The following is a 16539-nucleotide window of genomic DNA, read 5'->3' as shown; positions in this document are numbered from 1 at the left end:
AAGTGAGCAAGGCACTCAAACGTCTCTTCCTCATTAAAACAAACTTTCTTCTGAAATCCCCGTTTGACAGAAACAGGGTCTGCACCAGACAGATGCCAGTTCAAATCCCTGAGCGAGCTGTGACAGTGACTGATGGATTAGTAACACTCACTCTCTCTCTCTCTCTCTACCGTAAAAAGTAAACAACTCCAGTAGTCATCACTTGACAGCTCTGCTCCTCTCTTCACCCAAGTGTCCAAGGCATTCGGCTGCAGAGCCCATGATCCAATTACAGAGCAGTTATCCATCTCAGGCCCTGGTTTGTTTTGGTACCAACCACACCACGCTCAAATTGGCTTCTCATCATCTTGAAGTGTTCTTGGGATAGACGCTGATCACCGAACTGCTGACAGTGTGTGAATGGCGGTTATATAAATGCATTTCCTCCCAGTCTCCCCTCCAGGGTTCTCCATTGCTGCCTGGGAGGCATTAGAGTAAACCAGGAGAACTCAGATGATCTGATTGAGACTTAACCCTCAGCCAGTCAGTGTCACACATGGTTACAGTGAAAAGTAAAGCTGCTCATATCTAATGCAGACTTTCGTATGGTGCAGTTTCACTGAAATGTATGATAAGCTTAAACAGTTAAATATTCATACATTCAGGGTCGGTTATCCTCTGTGAAAGCATATTACAGCCACACCAGAAAAACTAAACCAGTACAACGGGAAAAATCTATTGTTATATTTAGCTCAATAGCAAGATATTTTCAGAAGAAACCTTTCTTGTAACAATATATAGCATATTGTGATACTTTGCAATAATAAATTGTAGTGAAAATATGTCTCACCTGAACCATGTGTGAAATATGAAGAGCTGTGCAGAGAATGCTAGAGCGAGGAATATGGCTCTTTCATATTCTTAACATGGCGGAAGATATTGTAACAAAATTGAGTTTTCTAAAAAGGAAAATTGAGTCCAAGTCATGTTCCTAATGATAATATTAGGAATGAGACTGTAATGTCTCTGAGCACAAACTGCGCCTCTGTCTGAGCAATCCGATGCTTGCAATTCCCAAAACTCTGGGAGCTTAAGTGAGACTGCGTTTGTCGCCATGTCCGTCTCTGATTACCTCCAGAGAAAATCACGTCAGGGTCACCAATGTAGGAGTCGATGGGATGAAGTAATCAGGAGATCTCTGGTTTTGTGCACCTCTTGGTGTGTTCCTACCCTGGTAACCCCACAGCTCCTTAAATGGTGTGTCAGTGTGCAAACCACATTGTGCAAACCACATTGTGCATTCAATTAGTGTAAACCAATGTAACAGTCTTTGGGGAATTCTGTCTCATCACATGTGTCCACTACAATTTATTATTTTAACCAGCTTGTATTAGGATTGAGCGATATGACTTCAAATCAGTATATCATTATTTCAAACTTTTACCTTGATTACAATTAGTGACCGATTATGTATTAGAAATAAAATATAATTATTTGTAAGAGTGAACCCTCTGTACTGCCCAGTGCGGACTGTAAAAATCTGAATAATCCATAGAACATCAACATTTGAATGATTTTTTAAATAGAGGTGATATGGTTGAACTGCCTCATTAATTGTCTATATATCAGCATTTATAGACAATTAATGAGGCAGTTTGTTTCAATGAGGAAGAGACACTTCAGTGCCTGGCATGTAACATATACATTGTGGGATGGGCTACAGGACTGAAGCAGCCATTCCTTGATTGCAGTGGGATGTTTATTCAACATAATGTACTGTATCCTGTTTGAACCTCAGTAAACTTGAGTTCAGGATCTTGCTCAATGTTTTCATCTCTTAACCTTGTGAGACCTGAGACTTTTCCAAAAAAAACTCTACAGTAGGAACAGATGAAAGAAATGTAAACAGTAGCAAATGGCATGAAGTTCTTTATTGTAGTTTGAGGACTTTACTGTAACTGATGCTGTGAATGGCTGAGGTTCTACAGCTGCTCTGTCTGTAAAAAAGCACAAAATGGTGTGAAATTATAGAGTATATAGCATGTATAGTATGCATTTATCTACTGTACAGGGCGGACTGGAGAATACATTCAGCCATGGATCTGTAGGTATAGGGGGGACATAATGTGATACGTTTTCATGTTTTAACATGAAAACATCCTTTTACAGTATTACTGACCCACTGACCTGTTGTTCTTCTGAGAAAAAGAAGTTGGCAGTAGTTTGACTTGTTTACCCACTTTAGTTTTCACTCATGATCAGATATTTAAGCTCAGCACACTTAGTGGTATCTCAAATGTGCGCATGAATTGACAAAGAGAGCTTTTAGAATTGTATTATCACATACACTTGGAACCAACTCCTCTCCAGTATTCAGAGAGATGAAATCAAGCTTCACTGCCCAGTGATTTGTTCTGACTTGTTTGTTCTGTATCTCCCCATCCAACTTTCACAGCTTTAATTTGGAAATAGAGTTGAAATACAGATTTATTATTGTTTGATTGCAAGGTTAATTTAATTAATATTATGTTTTGTGAGCAGCTGAAAAATAAGTACAGATACAAAGAAGACTGCACAGATAAAGATATTAGCTTAGCTCCAGCAGTCAATGCAGTGTCCAGTGCCACATTCTGGTGTTATTCTACATGTGAGCACGGGCATCAATAGAATGACAGTGGAGTATTTCCTTCAATAACTATTACACCTAGTTATTTTTCTAATCATTTTAAGTCCTCAACCTTTTAGAAAAAACACTCATGCTCAAATAGAATCGTTGACATGCAAGTAGAATCATTTCTAATGTTGCTTCAGTGTTTGTTAATTTTTTTGTTGCTGTCATGTTTGTGATGATTATTGTCTAGTTTTGAATTCACATTAAGTGGGGAGTCAAAGACAAGAGTTCCAGAGCACTTGGACTGGTTTCTTTCTCAGAGCAACCAGTTTGAATTCAGGAGACTTAATCATCCCAAACAAGTCTTAGTATAGCAGAATGCATGCGATAAATGTGACATAATCTTAAAGATAAACAAATACCTTTTTCCCATTTTCAGTTACTATTTTAAAAAATGTTTCCTTACACATCATGCTAAGGTTATCCTCTGCTGTCAGGGTAAAAGTGAGGATGGGACGGACACAGCAGACGAGGCTAATCCCAGCAGCAACAAGCATTCAAGTCGTTCCTTTATTGGGAGCTTTTCAAAACGCAAGGTTGGCTTTTCTCTTTTTTACTTCTCCTCTCTCTGCTTTGCTCTGTTTTCTGCATAATCCTCCCCCTGTATATCTCCTCAATCCTACATCTTCTACGATGTGAAGAAACTGAAGACAGTAAATAGTTCCATCATAAGCTGCTTCTCGTTCATTTGGGTAAAGAAGAGCAGACATCTTGATTATTCATCATGTGTTATCACATGACGCAGTGGGTTGTTGCGTTAACATGCCATTCAGCCATAAAACTGAATTAAAAACCTGCATGAAAGTAATATTAAAATGGAACAATGGAAAGAGATTGGTAGGTTAAACTAAATAACAGTAATAATCTCAGTTCATATAATCATCAATATTACAAAGAAATTAAATAAATCACTTGTGACCAAGAAAACCTCCCAAGCTGCTTTTAAAGATCCCATGAATCGGATGTATGAGGTGTTTTATTTCAAATATCTGCGTGTGTCTGGTAATAGCACAAAGCTTTGGAGGGAACTGTCATGAATATCGATTGGTGTTTGGAGGAGCTAATAGAACTGATGACAGACTGCTCTCTGTTGTCAAGGACTTCATGTCACCACCTTCACCTACACCTGTGGATTTAACCCATGAATCAGGCATCCTAGGTCCCTGTGCACCGGTTACTATTGGATGCGGAATGAGGCAGCGCCCCTGAGTGTAGGATGAGTCAAAGTGTTTTGCAGGGAGAGAAATGACTCCGATGTCAAAACCCTGGTATTTATATCAAGAGAGTTGAGACATTTAAGCATGGCAAGTGAGACATCTACTGAGTAGATTTCAGTATAACTGAAAAGTGGAGTATTTAAAGTGCATCCCCTCACTGAAGCTTTTTCAGATCTTCTGTTGTGTGGCACTTGACCAGATTACTCAGCAGCTGTCAGTTTGAGACAGAGTTATGACTTTCCCCATTGTCCTACTTATTTTATTCATGTTACTTCCCCTGGACAGTTTCTCAGAACCAGTTAATTGACTTGCTCTGTAGAGGTGGAAATAAGTGAGTCTCCTTGTTATCTGACACAGTTATATGGTCAGAAAACAATGTTAAATTCATCTAAAATCACATCTTTTTGTATTTTGTCAAAAAATTATATAAAACTGTATAAACTAAAAAGATGAATCAAAGGCTTTAACTTGACTTAAGTTTTGTCTGTGTTCTTATTGCTTTTCTCAGGTTGCCATCAGATCTGGGTCTTCAATTTTAGTTTTCCGAGATATACAATACACCTAACCCCAACCCTATTAGTTTCCCTTTTGAATCTTTCCAGAAGGGAAACATTGACTTTTTAAAAATATTTGTGGCCTTTGGTGTAAGTCAGTGAAAAAGAGAGAGGAAACAGAGTAAGAGAGCGTTGAAATGATATCTAGTGAATGGTCCAGCCAGCATGTAGCCAAACTAGGAATCTGCTGCTTAAGGCGTATGCTCCTACATGGGATACGCCTTTATACATTGACAGCTTTAAACTTTAATTTTCACTTGTAATCAAAGCCTGATACACATGAAAATGGGACCCACATTTTTCTTTGGTCCCTCATTTTAGCACTTTTTGTCTCTGCAGAAAAAAACGACCAAGCTGAAGAAGACATCGAGCTTTGAAGACACAGATACTGATCAAGAGAGCACAAGTAGTGTTTCCCGTGTCCCCCTGCACCACAGCAAGTATGCTATACACGCACACACACATACACACACAGACAAACTTTTTACAGTGCAGTGCAGATCAACCGTTAACCCATTAAGACCAAGGGCATGGAATAAAAACACACTCTTATAAGTCAGGACCATTTGGAAACAAACACCTGACTCTGGATGGTTTTCTGAAGAACTGACAGAATTGCCAACATTTACAAAAAACAATTTGTGAAACATTTGCTTTCATTTTAAATTAACTTTTTCCCTAAGTTTTGTGAAACATAAAAAAAACTATAAAGCCAGCAAACTTGTAGAGATTCCCTCTTCTTTCCCATCCTCCTTAAACAAATCGTCTCAGTCATTGTGATTTTAATTGATGTTTTCTTCAATTAATCTCCGCTTCAATATCGCTGCTGTCTGAAAATGTCTGAAACGTTACATATCCCATAATGAGCTCCGCCTTCACCGCTACTAGCCCACTAGCCGTGTGTGTGTGTGCACTTTTGTAATCTGTTATAATTTCTATGTTTCTCTCACAGAAAGAAGAAGACAATGAAGTTATCTAGAGCTCTGTCTGATCTGGTTAAATACACAAGGTCGGTTGGTCTCTATGACATTGAAGCAGAAGGTGAGAAGCTCTCTGAACAGTTGTTCACTTACTTACTCAAATAAATGAGCTCATGGGGTCCATTGTGATGATACTCACACATTCAGCGGTTTCAAACTTCATCTGAAATGCCTGTTTATTGAATCCTACGTTTGAATTAAATGGAAATGTATGAGCCCAATGCAGAAACCTAAGATGCCTTTGTGTTCCTGGCAGCCAACTGCACCTGGCAGGTGTCGTCGCTCAGTGAGACCAAAGCCCATCAGGTGATGCAGCAGAAAGCTACGTCCTTCATCCACTTCAACCAGCGGCAGCTCTCCCGCATCTACCCGTCCTCTTATCGTGTGGACTCCTCCAACTTCAACCCTCAGCCCTTCTGGAACGCAGGCTGCCAGCTCGGTATGAGCTTAACCCGACTCCCCATGCGCACCGTGTTTTCAAGATTCAAACGCTGTTGCCGCTGTCATTATATATTCAGGCTGTTTGTCAAGACTTTGGTTAACAGTCGTTTTCTGTTGGGCAGCTGCTTCGGTAAGAGCAAAAGGGTCACCAACACTGCAGCTGATCAACAGAAAATGACTGTTAGCCTGCAAATGGAAGTTAAATACCCAACAATAAATACGAGAACTGCTTTGATTTCAGTTGCACTCAACTACCAGTCAGAGGGCCGGGTCCTGCAGCTCAACAGAGCCAAGTTCTATAGCAACGGCAACTGTGGCTACATCCTAAAGCCTGTCTGCATGTGTGAAGGTCAGTACATTAAAACTAGACCTCATGGGTTTCTTCATTCAGTAATTTCATTTTTGCACTGTCACTGCTTATTTTGGTCATATGTGAGCATTAGGAGACATGTGCATTTGTAATTTTGATCATACAGCACTCAGAGTTGTCCTAATGAATCATAAGAAGAGTAATTCTGAATACATACACCATGCTGTGGGCCTTGTGTAATTTGCAGCACATGTAATCTGTAGTTTATATTAAGAATTGCTTTTAAATATTTTTTATGCTTTATAGTTTGTTTCAAAGGCCATTCTTAAATCCCACATTTTAAATTTAAAGTGAATCTTGTTTCTTGTTCGATAAGATTTTTTAATTCAAAATGTTAAAATAAAACTTCAACATTTTAGAATGACCTGTTAAATTGAGTTGGTGAATCATTACAAATAACCTGTGTACTTCTTTCTACGCTCTGCAGGTGCCTTTAACCCCAACCTGGAGGACCCGCTGCCAGGTCAGATGAAGAAACAGCTGGTGTTGAAGATCATCAGCGGACAACAGCTGCCAAAACCCAAAGACTCTATGTTAGGGGACAGGGGAGAGGTAGGACACTTGTACACATCTAGTCTCCTTTGTTCTAAGTGAATTACACATACACTAAAATATATAAATGCCCAAAAATTTTATTTGTTTGTTAAAACAATTCACTCAGTATATGCCTGTAAAATGTTCCCTGTTTTAAATAATCTTAAATCAATAGGATTGATTTTTGCTGTTAAATAATTTCATTTGTTTTATCCATGCGGTTAAAAAAGTAACACCACCAATGTCCCATACAGCTTTGTGCACCACCGCTGACTTATTTTAAATCTCAGTTGTGAGCAAGACAGTGTTAGAAGAGTGTGGTGATAACTGAGGTGAGGACTGTCTCTAGGGAAAGCTAAATTGACAAGCCAGATGGCTTGTTAAACGGAACCATCTGTGAACGTTTCTTTAGAAACTTAGGCAAAAGACACTTTTAAAAAACGTCTGGCAGGCGATAGGATGAACTTTCTGTTTATCACTTTATACCAAGGCTGTCAAAGTCAGTAAGGGGAAAAATGTTCAGTGTCATTTTTTATTCTTCTTTCAATGGAGCAATAATCTCCAATTCTGATATAACTGATGCTACAGCAGCATCGACGCTAACATCCTTGAAAATGATGTTAATAAAACCATCGCTTCTGTCTCTGCCTTAAGTTCCTGACTGATAGGATGATAACTAGTCCAAACCTCCATGGTTTGGCCACAAGCAAACAGCTGTGAGACTGGAAAGATGGATTCTTGCCTGTGATAAATAGGGTTAGGTATTATTTGGATTTTTCCTGATACCTAATAAATCAATACCTTTAAAGCAGGTCTGGGGCCTTATTAGTGCCAGAAAAACTCAAAACATTGCGGTTACCCGTTTTAAGTATACTTAAAGGGATAGTTTACCCAGAAATTAAAAGTTGTATTCAGGGAGCATCAGAAATGTACAACCCTAATGCTGTGAAGCGTATTTCTGTCAGATCATTGATCCCTTCGTGGAGGTGGAGATCATTGGCCTTCCAGTTGACTGCTGCAAGGAGCAGACCAGAGTGGTGGATGATAATGGTGAGTAGATGAACAGTTGAATTTTCTGGTTCATCTATGTTGAGGAACATGTTTCTATTCATTCTCTGCAGTCGTCCACCTTTCTGCAGGAGCCTAAACATTAACACATGTGCTGTGTGCGTCAACCTTACCCGAAGTGGCTGTAACTCTATTCCAGCCACATGATTGGTTCGGCGCAGTGCTATTCTTATTATTATTGGCTGTTTGTGTTGTCTGTCAAAACATTGAAGGAATAAGTTGTATCAACCCCCCCCGATACAGTTCAAGATAAGTCATTAACTACTGCCCTGTTTCCTGTGGATGCTCGGTTGTCCAGCTTCTGTGTGCTTCTCACTGCTGGGATTTGTGAACTGAGCCACACATGATGTCCTGGTGTTTGTTTGAGGGGATCTGTGGTTTGTTGTAGTATACCTTTGTCATATGATAAGGGTTAATGTATGTGCGGTTTGAGCAGTATGAATGCGTTCTTCTGATCTATAATTGATTAGCTCAGCAAGAGTGGAGACATGCACAGCCAGCACCTCTCTGTCAGCACAAACACACACACACACACACACACACACACAAACACGCACTGAATAATTGATGAGTGCTGAGCTCGCTCTCTAACTTTGTCCTGAACCATCCATTCTCTCTGTTCTCCATCTCTATTACTTTCCCCCCTTCTTTTTTATTTGCTCACCCTCTTTCTATGTCCTGTCTCATTTTTTTCTTCTATCTTTCCATTCCCCTCCGCCCCTCCATCGTCCTCCTGCACCCTTGCTTTCTCGGGGCGGTCTCATGCAGGGTTCAACCCGATGTGGGAGGAGACTCTGGTGTTTACGATCAACATGCCAGAGCTGGCCCTGGTGCGTTTCCTTGTGTGGGATCATGACCCCATTGGCCAGGACTTCATCGGCCAGCGCACCATCGCCTTCAACAGCATGATGCCAGGTATGACATGGTGCTGCACCTCATTTAAGATGGAACTGCTTATGCAGATCATGTATTTATGCTTACCTCTAAAAGCTTAGATTTAGTTTTTGTTTCTCATGTTTACATGGAAATTCTATTTCATTAAAGAAATGAGCTGTTATGGTAAAGATGTGAAAATCAGGCATGAACGTGGCTGCTCTCTCATATCATGACATTTTAAAATAATATATTTATTTAAAAAGATCAGTGTTACTCTGGTCTTTTGTACTGATTCTGACAATTGCTGTTTGGTATACTATTTTGTTAATAATCACTGTAGCAGAGTTTATTAACAGAATATATTCTGGTTCTTTGTGAGAATGAGATGGGTAGAGTTATATTAGGTACATTGTGGGAGAATGAATGTGGTTAGGCTAGCTTAGCCTAAAGATTAGAGGCTAGCTGGCTACCTCAAAGGTTTGAAAATTCACCTGACAAAACCACTGAAAATAACCTGTCTCTTTCAATTATTTAACCCATACAAGGGATGTTGCATGCCAAATCAACTGATAATCATTGCACAGATTACATTAACTTAAATGCACCATAGGCAGCTGTTTCATATGGACTAATGCATGCATTTGATTGGACACATTTTTGCAAATAGTCTATACTAAGGAATGGAAACTGTGGCCAGAAAACCCAGGACGTCTCTAATTCATAAAAAGAAAGATTAAAGTAAAAGTAAAACACTTTATAAATCTGCCCTGCACTCTTTTGTAGCATTTCCTACTACATTAGAGTATCCAGCTACGACTTGGTGAAGGGAACAGCCAAAAACTGGGATCACTGTCAAGAACTGCCTCACTGATGAGATGCCACAAAATCCTTTACTGATCAAATACATTAATAGCATATATTTCTTCTTACAAAATGTTTTTACAACTAGAAGACAAGACTAAATAGCAGGTGTAGTTGGAGACCTTATTAGCATGACTGGAAACAGACAGCTCAGTGTCATCTACGTAGAAGTGGAACGAGGGCTGGGCAATATGGAAAAATTTTTATCACAATGAATTTGTTCATATTAGTTGATATCGATATATATCGCGATATTAATAAAAAAACTTGTGATGGTGTATATTGTTAAAGTGTGAAATAAGTGCAGGTCAGAGAGGGAGTGATAAAGAAACAGACTCCGACAGTGACGACAGACACAGGACGACCAGACCTTTAATGAGCGTTTGTCCTGAAGCAGCAGTGTTACAATTATTCAGCTGTGGAAACTCGCAAAAACAATGAACATAGCGGAAAACATTAATCGATTTTGATCAGTCCCTGCACCGACGCAGAGTCGTCAACCTCAATGCAGGAGCCCAAACATTAATATTAGGGCTGGGCAAGTTAACTCGTTTTAATCGAGTTAACTCAAGTGATGAGTTAACTCGATTGTTTATCCGCCAATTATTTTCTTTTTCCTGTTCTGCAGCATTATTTTCTTTTTTCCTGTTCTGCAGCAGTCAGCAACAGACTTTCACAAAATAAAAGCCTGACTTTCACAATAAAACAATAAATAATCAAACCTGAGTGAATGCGAGATAAAATAATTAATCGAGTTAACTCATCACTTGAGTTAACTCGAGTTAGAAACGAGTTAACTTGCCCAGCCCTAATTAATATATGTGTAAACCTAACTCTAACTCTATTCCATTCACGTGATTGGTACGGCGCAGCGCTATTCTCATTATCATTGGCTGTTCGTGTTGTCTGCTAAAACATAGATGGTAGAGTTCTATTGACGTTATATCGACCATGTCGTATTTAAAACTTTAAGTGACCATGTAGATTATTGCGATATAAGTTATATCGCAATAATTATCTCTATCCTTTTTTTGCCCAGCCCTATGCCCCCTTAATGCTGGAAGCTCCAAATTTGACCATTCAGCAGAAAATATAAACAGAATGGTAGTGGGCCAAGTATAGGTTCTAGAGGGACACCATACCATAAAGCGTGGAGGGTATCTGTTATTGATTTTGTTAGATAAGATCTGTACCTCACTGTACTATGTTATGGCGTCTCAAAATCTAGTAAATGTTTCTGATCAATGATGCTAGTAAGGAGTTTGATTCAAATCATTGGCTAGAAGTAGAACATATACAGAAAAAAAGGATCATGTGGATTGACCTTTGTGTCACATAAATATGTGATTGATACAACACGCATTCATCGAAAGCCATGTGTTTAACTGACTGATAATGTGCCTGTTTCTCTGATGTGTCTGTATGAAGGTTATCGCCATGTGTACTTGGAAGGTATGGAGGAGGCGTCAATCTTTGTTCATATAGCTGTGAATGACATCACTGGTAAGGTAAGTACTTCGATGAAAACCAGCTGAAAACAATAAAATATGTTACATTTACATATCTGTTTCCATCTCCAATTTGTGAGACTCCCTCTGTAAGAGTTTAAATATAATAATAATAATAATATAATTTATAATATTTCGGCCAATAACATTTAAACTTCACAACACAACATTTTTGAAGGGGGATCCTCAATCAAAGGCACACTTAGAAAAAGGATGATGTTATTAGTAATAATTCAGAATTGTTCAAGAATGATCAGCAGACCAGTTGCATGGTGTGTGTTGGACTTGTTCACTGGTTGCTGCAGTGCTATTGTTTGACCTTCAGAACGATGTTGGTCATATTTTAAGTTTTTTTACATTGCTACTATATGTTTAAACAGATTTGTATTTTCATAATATTTAGAGAGTTTTTAAATTATATAATATTTTATTTATTAAGATTAACAATATAATTTAAGTCAAACCATATTGCCGGCTGAAAATAGATTAACATTATTTAGAAAAAAGTTATAGTCAAGCTTCACACATTGTAAAAAACCAGTACCACTGATGTCATACATGATGTGATAACATAGAAAATAATGATATTTTTCAGATTTGTTTGCACAAAAAATGTGCCCCCCCTTTGCCCTTATTCAAGTGTATTGTTTCGGTCAGTTTTCTTTGCTCTTTACGTCTAGTGGAAAGGAACTCCTTCAGACAGCTAGCATACAGTGATATTTTGACAATGGTTTCTTGTCAGCTTTGTGTCAATATTTTGTCTATTTTCTGTTGAACATGAAAGTGCCCCCATACACAAAGCCTGCTCCATAAAACGTTTTTCCCACTCAGCTGTGGATGACCTAAATCCCATCCAACAGCTTCAAGTACCACCAACTATGAGACCTTACTGCCTCACATTATATGATATTTTCAGCCTGCATTCTTCTGCAGTCATTATATTCATGCAGGTAGAATACCTGGAGGCCCAAAGCTTTATTCTACAATATTCATAATTTCAGCTGAACCATTTACTTTCACTACATTAAAAGTGGGGCTGTGGTAGTTTCTGGTTACATGAATAATATCCTGTATTTCTTTTTCAAAGTTTTATTCTTAGGTTATAAATAATTTAGGTGTCACTATCTCCTGTGAACACTCTAGTCTCACTTCACTCAGCCGTGTCTCCAGACAAATGTAAATGACATCTATGTTGTTCATTGTCCTTGCTTTGAACTTCCTCTTTCTCAGCTGTTGCCATGAGCCTCCTGTTGTGATTTCTCTCTTATCCCCCCCACCCATTATTTTCTTTCTTTCATCATCCCCATCTCTGATTTTCGCTCTCTTCCTGTGTCTGTTTGTGATTCCAGTGGACCCCTCTTTTTCCAAATGCACCATTTAGAGGCAAGACATTTTTAGGAGCCCTGAAGCTGCCGCTCAGAACTCAGGTGTAGTGAGACCCAGTCAGCATCTTGCATGAGCCGCACTCCACCCTCTAGCCACCTTACTGACAACCCCCCGTTCACACCCCCTTTTATCAGCCAATTTTAATATGAGGCCAACTCATGTCTCACATGAGTTATGATGGCTTGACCTGCCTGCATCTTCATTGACCCTCAAGTAGATCCAATGTCATCAAGCTGCCCAGTTAAAAGGCTGGATAGAGAGGCCAAACATATAAGTCAGGGAATCTGCCAGGCTGCAGTGATTTCTCTGTGCTGTGTTGTGCAGAGAGCATTTTTTCCTCTTAACTCAGGAGTTTTTCAGTGTGGTTCACTGCAGGGGTATACGGTTCCACTGCCTTTGATGGCACTTCTCTTTTGTAATTGTATACATTTTTTTTTATAACTCTTGAGTTTGGTACATGTCTGAAAGCAACTTTAGAGAATGCCTGGCAACAAATACAGTAGATGGAAATGCAATTGGTTGATGATAGATATTTGCTTGGAAATGGCTCTGAAACCCCAAGATGACTGTGAGTTTATGTTAAACTGTTTGGCACTAGATGTTGTCCTTGAGTCTCTTGGGCCAACATGTAATGAAATAAAAATCAAATCAAATATTTTCACAAAGTTTGGAGAGATTGCTCTAAAATCTGGCTGTTGACACCCTGCTTCCAGCTTTTAACATTTTGAGAAAGTAAAGCATTTCTGGACTTTTCTCAGTACTAGATGAACATTGGTATAATAACAATAACCACATCATTTTGGAGTACTGTATAATATGTATACTATATATTATTATTTGCAGAAATTAAAGTCAAAGGCTCTTCTGGCATGATTTGCAGCTCAGTCTACATTTCCTGTTTTTCACTCAGCCAAAAGCTCTTTTCAATATTGTCTCGTCTTTTTGTCTTTTTTGTTGCCTTCCCGTTGTCAGATGTTCAGTAATCCTTTCACCTGGGGTCAGACTACTTGAATCTACTTCTTACACGTTGTCCAAACTTTTTTTACAAGACAAATGATAACAACTGTAGGTTACACAACATATTAACTGCGTCTTGTTCCTATACTGTTCCATTTAGTTTGGCATGTCTGTCTGTGATTTTAACAGTCATCAGTTTCATTGTTTAAATGTTTTCATGTAGGTAGGATTTGACTCCCCGTCATTGTGACTGCTGTCCAGTGTCGAGCAGAATTATAATTTATATTATGTTTAATCTCAAGTAAAGAAAACAGAAACATAGCTTGAGGGCAGGCTTTGCTTCTGATCATTTTGACTTCCCTCTTTTGATTAATTATACAAAATATAATAATCTTACAAATGAGAATTTTCTATATAAAGCTACAATTTGTTTAGTCTGTAATTATGGTAGTTTCTTGAGGTTTTTTAATTAGTTCAGTTTATTAGCATAGTTTAATTACTATATAGAAAAATAAGGCAGTTTATGTACCAACTGCTAACACATGACTGCAGTATTGTATTTTTCAGATGTATCCACAGAGTCTTTGTGGTCCCACTACTGAATCCCTGCACACAGTAGTTTCACATCACCCTATTTAGTTGTAGAGGTAAACATGGCTTGAGGTGCACTGTGTGTTTGACTGGTAGTTTCAATAAAGTATTTGTCTACTAATATTTAGTTATTATATTTATACAGATGTGTGGTGCTCAAAATGTATAACAGCCTAACACTTTGAATCTAAGTAGAATTCAAAGCTAGTCAGCATGGATTGCATCTGAATGATTATATTAAAAACTATATGTTATCATTCAAATTATATTACAGAGTATATTGATTTCCTTTTGTACGCATGCTCACTGTACAACTATCCATGTGCTTTTGAAATAATGCAGCGTGGACTAGTGCCACTTGCATTAAAACAAATGTTTTCCCGCACGACCTCTCTGTGATTTACTTTAAGCTTTCTTGTTTGTATGACAATAATATTTCATTGTGTTTTTTTCAGGCCAGAGCAGTCAGCGGCATAAAAGGGCTGTTTCACAGAAACCCAAAGCAAGCTTCCCTGGACAGCCATGCTGTTGCACAGCACAGCCGTAAGCACCCGTTTGGTGCCCACCTCCTGCGCCGCACTGCCAGTGCACCAACCAAAGGCCAGCCCAAAATCAAGAAGGGCTACCCAGAGATCACCATCGACACCAAAGACTACAGCTCAGAGGGCGCTAGTGAGGATCGAGAGTCCGAGGACCGGGACAAGGCCTCGGCTGCCGCCTCTCAACAGCCCACGCCACCACAACACCCGACTGGGGTTTCACTGGCATCCCACCAAGCCACCAAGGCGCCCAGGGACCATCCTGACACCAATGGGGCTTTTCACCCTGAGGAGGGTAAAGGTAAGAGCCCACTTTTTGCTAAGCGACGACCCATGAGTGAGCCTCCGAAGCGAGCCAGTCGGCTGCGCTTTCACCACTCACCGGACATGAAACCAGGGGTTTTTGCGCGTGTTGCACTTAACAGCTCAGGCCGGGTGGGAGTGTCATCCAACTGCATCACATGTGTGATTGGCTCAAAGGAGAGTCCAGAGGCTGAAAGAAGGGGTCAGGTTGAGGAAAGGCCCAGATGCAAATCCAAAATGGTTGCAGGGGAGAGACAGGAGGGAAGTAATGGCTCCTCGTCAATCAAGAGACAGGTTAAGCCAGAGCCTGTAGCCAAGCCCCAGCCTCTAGATGCCCAGCCAGAGTTACAGCAGTCTTCCCCCGAACTCAAGTCCTGCATGGATCCCCAGTTTCAATACTTACCCCAGGCTCTCCTCCAACCTGTCACCTTTCCCAAGTCCAAAGCCAGGCAGACTCTGGGTACGCAGCACATCCGTCCTCAGCCTCACTCATCACAGAGGAACACCCGGTCCTGCAGTGTTCCCCGTAGACACCCTGCCAACACTGTAACACCCGCTCAAAGCCTCACACCAGACTGCAGGACCAATCTCTGTTGGCAGCAGGCAACACCCCCCAGCTATGGTGCGGTTTGTCGCTCAATGCTCATCCCATTTCCTGCAAATGAAGCTCTTTTGCTCAGTGACAGTAGCAGCTGTGACAGCTTGCACAGTGTGAGCAGCTTTGAGTCTCTTCCGATGCTTCCTCCATGTTCGGTCCTCGACAGCCGCAAGAGGGCTGTAGGCACCCTGCAGCGTGAGATGAACGCCCTTTTTGCTCTGAAAATGGAAGAGTTGCGCAATAAGTCCCCCATGTTCTTTGCTGGTAAGATGTCTCTGAGACAGTCTTGATAATAACCCAGTAGCTTCAGTGTAGTGGTTGTAGTGGACCTCTTACATACTGTAGACTCTACAGTGTAATGTAGACTTTTGGTTAGGTTCCATACGTACCAAGAGCATAAATGTGGTATATTGTGTTGTTAAAAACCTGTTAGAAACCCCTGCTGTTTACCTGTAGGTAAGACTCACCTTGATATCCCATGTTTTCCTGATAGTTTGAAGACATTTTTTCCAATTTAGAGTAGATTTTTGGGTTATTTTCACTGAATTACATTTTGGCTGATTAACTCCCATTTTGTTGCCTTTCTTTGCCTTAAAATACTTTCCCTGATACCACTCACCTTTTTGGCAGATGAGAAAAGTGGTAAGTTACAACCTAAAATTAATGGAGGTAGTTCTGTTCAATCTAGTGACTTTAACTTTAATGCATGTACTCTAAAGTAGCATAAATACAGAAAGCTCCAAGCACATCGTCTCCCCCTTTTAGTCCCGTTCACCAGGCTGCAGCTGGCTGCCACTCCTAATGGTGCAACAGTGTTCCAGATATTTTTGTACAAGGTGTTTTGATTTACAATAACACATTTATTCAGGCCAGTCCTATGCTTGTGTTTGTTTATACAAAAGTGTGAGGTCCACATGGAACGTTGACGGTTGTCTGTTAAGATGAACAAGTCATGCTACTCTATGGTTCTCTGTAAACAATGCACAGTGATTGCAAGGGAGAAATATCTTTTAAAAATCCTCTGTTAAATATATGTACCACTTATAGGCCGGAACACAGCCTGGACTGGTCGCTAGTCTAAAAAAAACATTGTCACTATCTTTTCC

General features: G+C 39.8%; 1 protein-coding gene across 1 annotated transcript in view; it reads left to right on the top strand.

The window, feature by feature from the left end:
* Positions 1–16539, top strand: part of plch2a (phospholipase C, eta 2a) — a 66875-nt gene that overhangs the window by 42763 nt on the left and 7573 nt on the right. The window contains exons 14-23 of the mRNA XM_061075134.1: positions 3088–3186; positions 4761–4861; positions 5374–5462; positions 5658–5840; positions 6084–6191; positions 6640–6764; positions 7712–7796; positions 8583–8729; positions 10980–11059; positions 14449–14833. Of these exons, the coding sequence (XP_060931117.1) occupies positions 3088–3186; positions 4761–4861; positions 5374–5462; positions 5658–5840; positions 6084–6191; positions 6640–6764; positions 7712–7796; positions 8583–8729; positions 10980–11059; positions 14449–14833 (1402 nt within the window). The remainder of the gene's footprint in view (positions 1–3087; positions 3187–4760; positions 4862–5373; positions 5463–5657; positions 5841–6083; positions 6192–6639; positions 6765–7711; positions 7797–8582; positions 8730–10979; positions 11060–14448; positions 14834–16539) is intronic.

The sequence above is a fragment of the Limanda limanda genome, chromosome 7, assembly GCF_963576545.1.
Source record: "Limanda limanda chromosome 7, fLimLim1.1, whole genome shotgun sequence".
Classification (NCBI taxonomy): domain Eukaryota; kingdom Metazoa; phylum Chordata; class Actinopteri; order Pleuronectiformes; family Pleuronectidae; genus Limanda; species Limanda limanda.
This window is presented reverse-complemented; position numbering and strand designations above follow the sequence as displayed.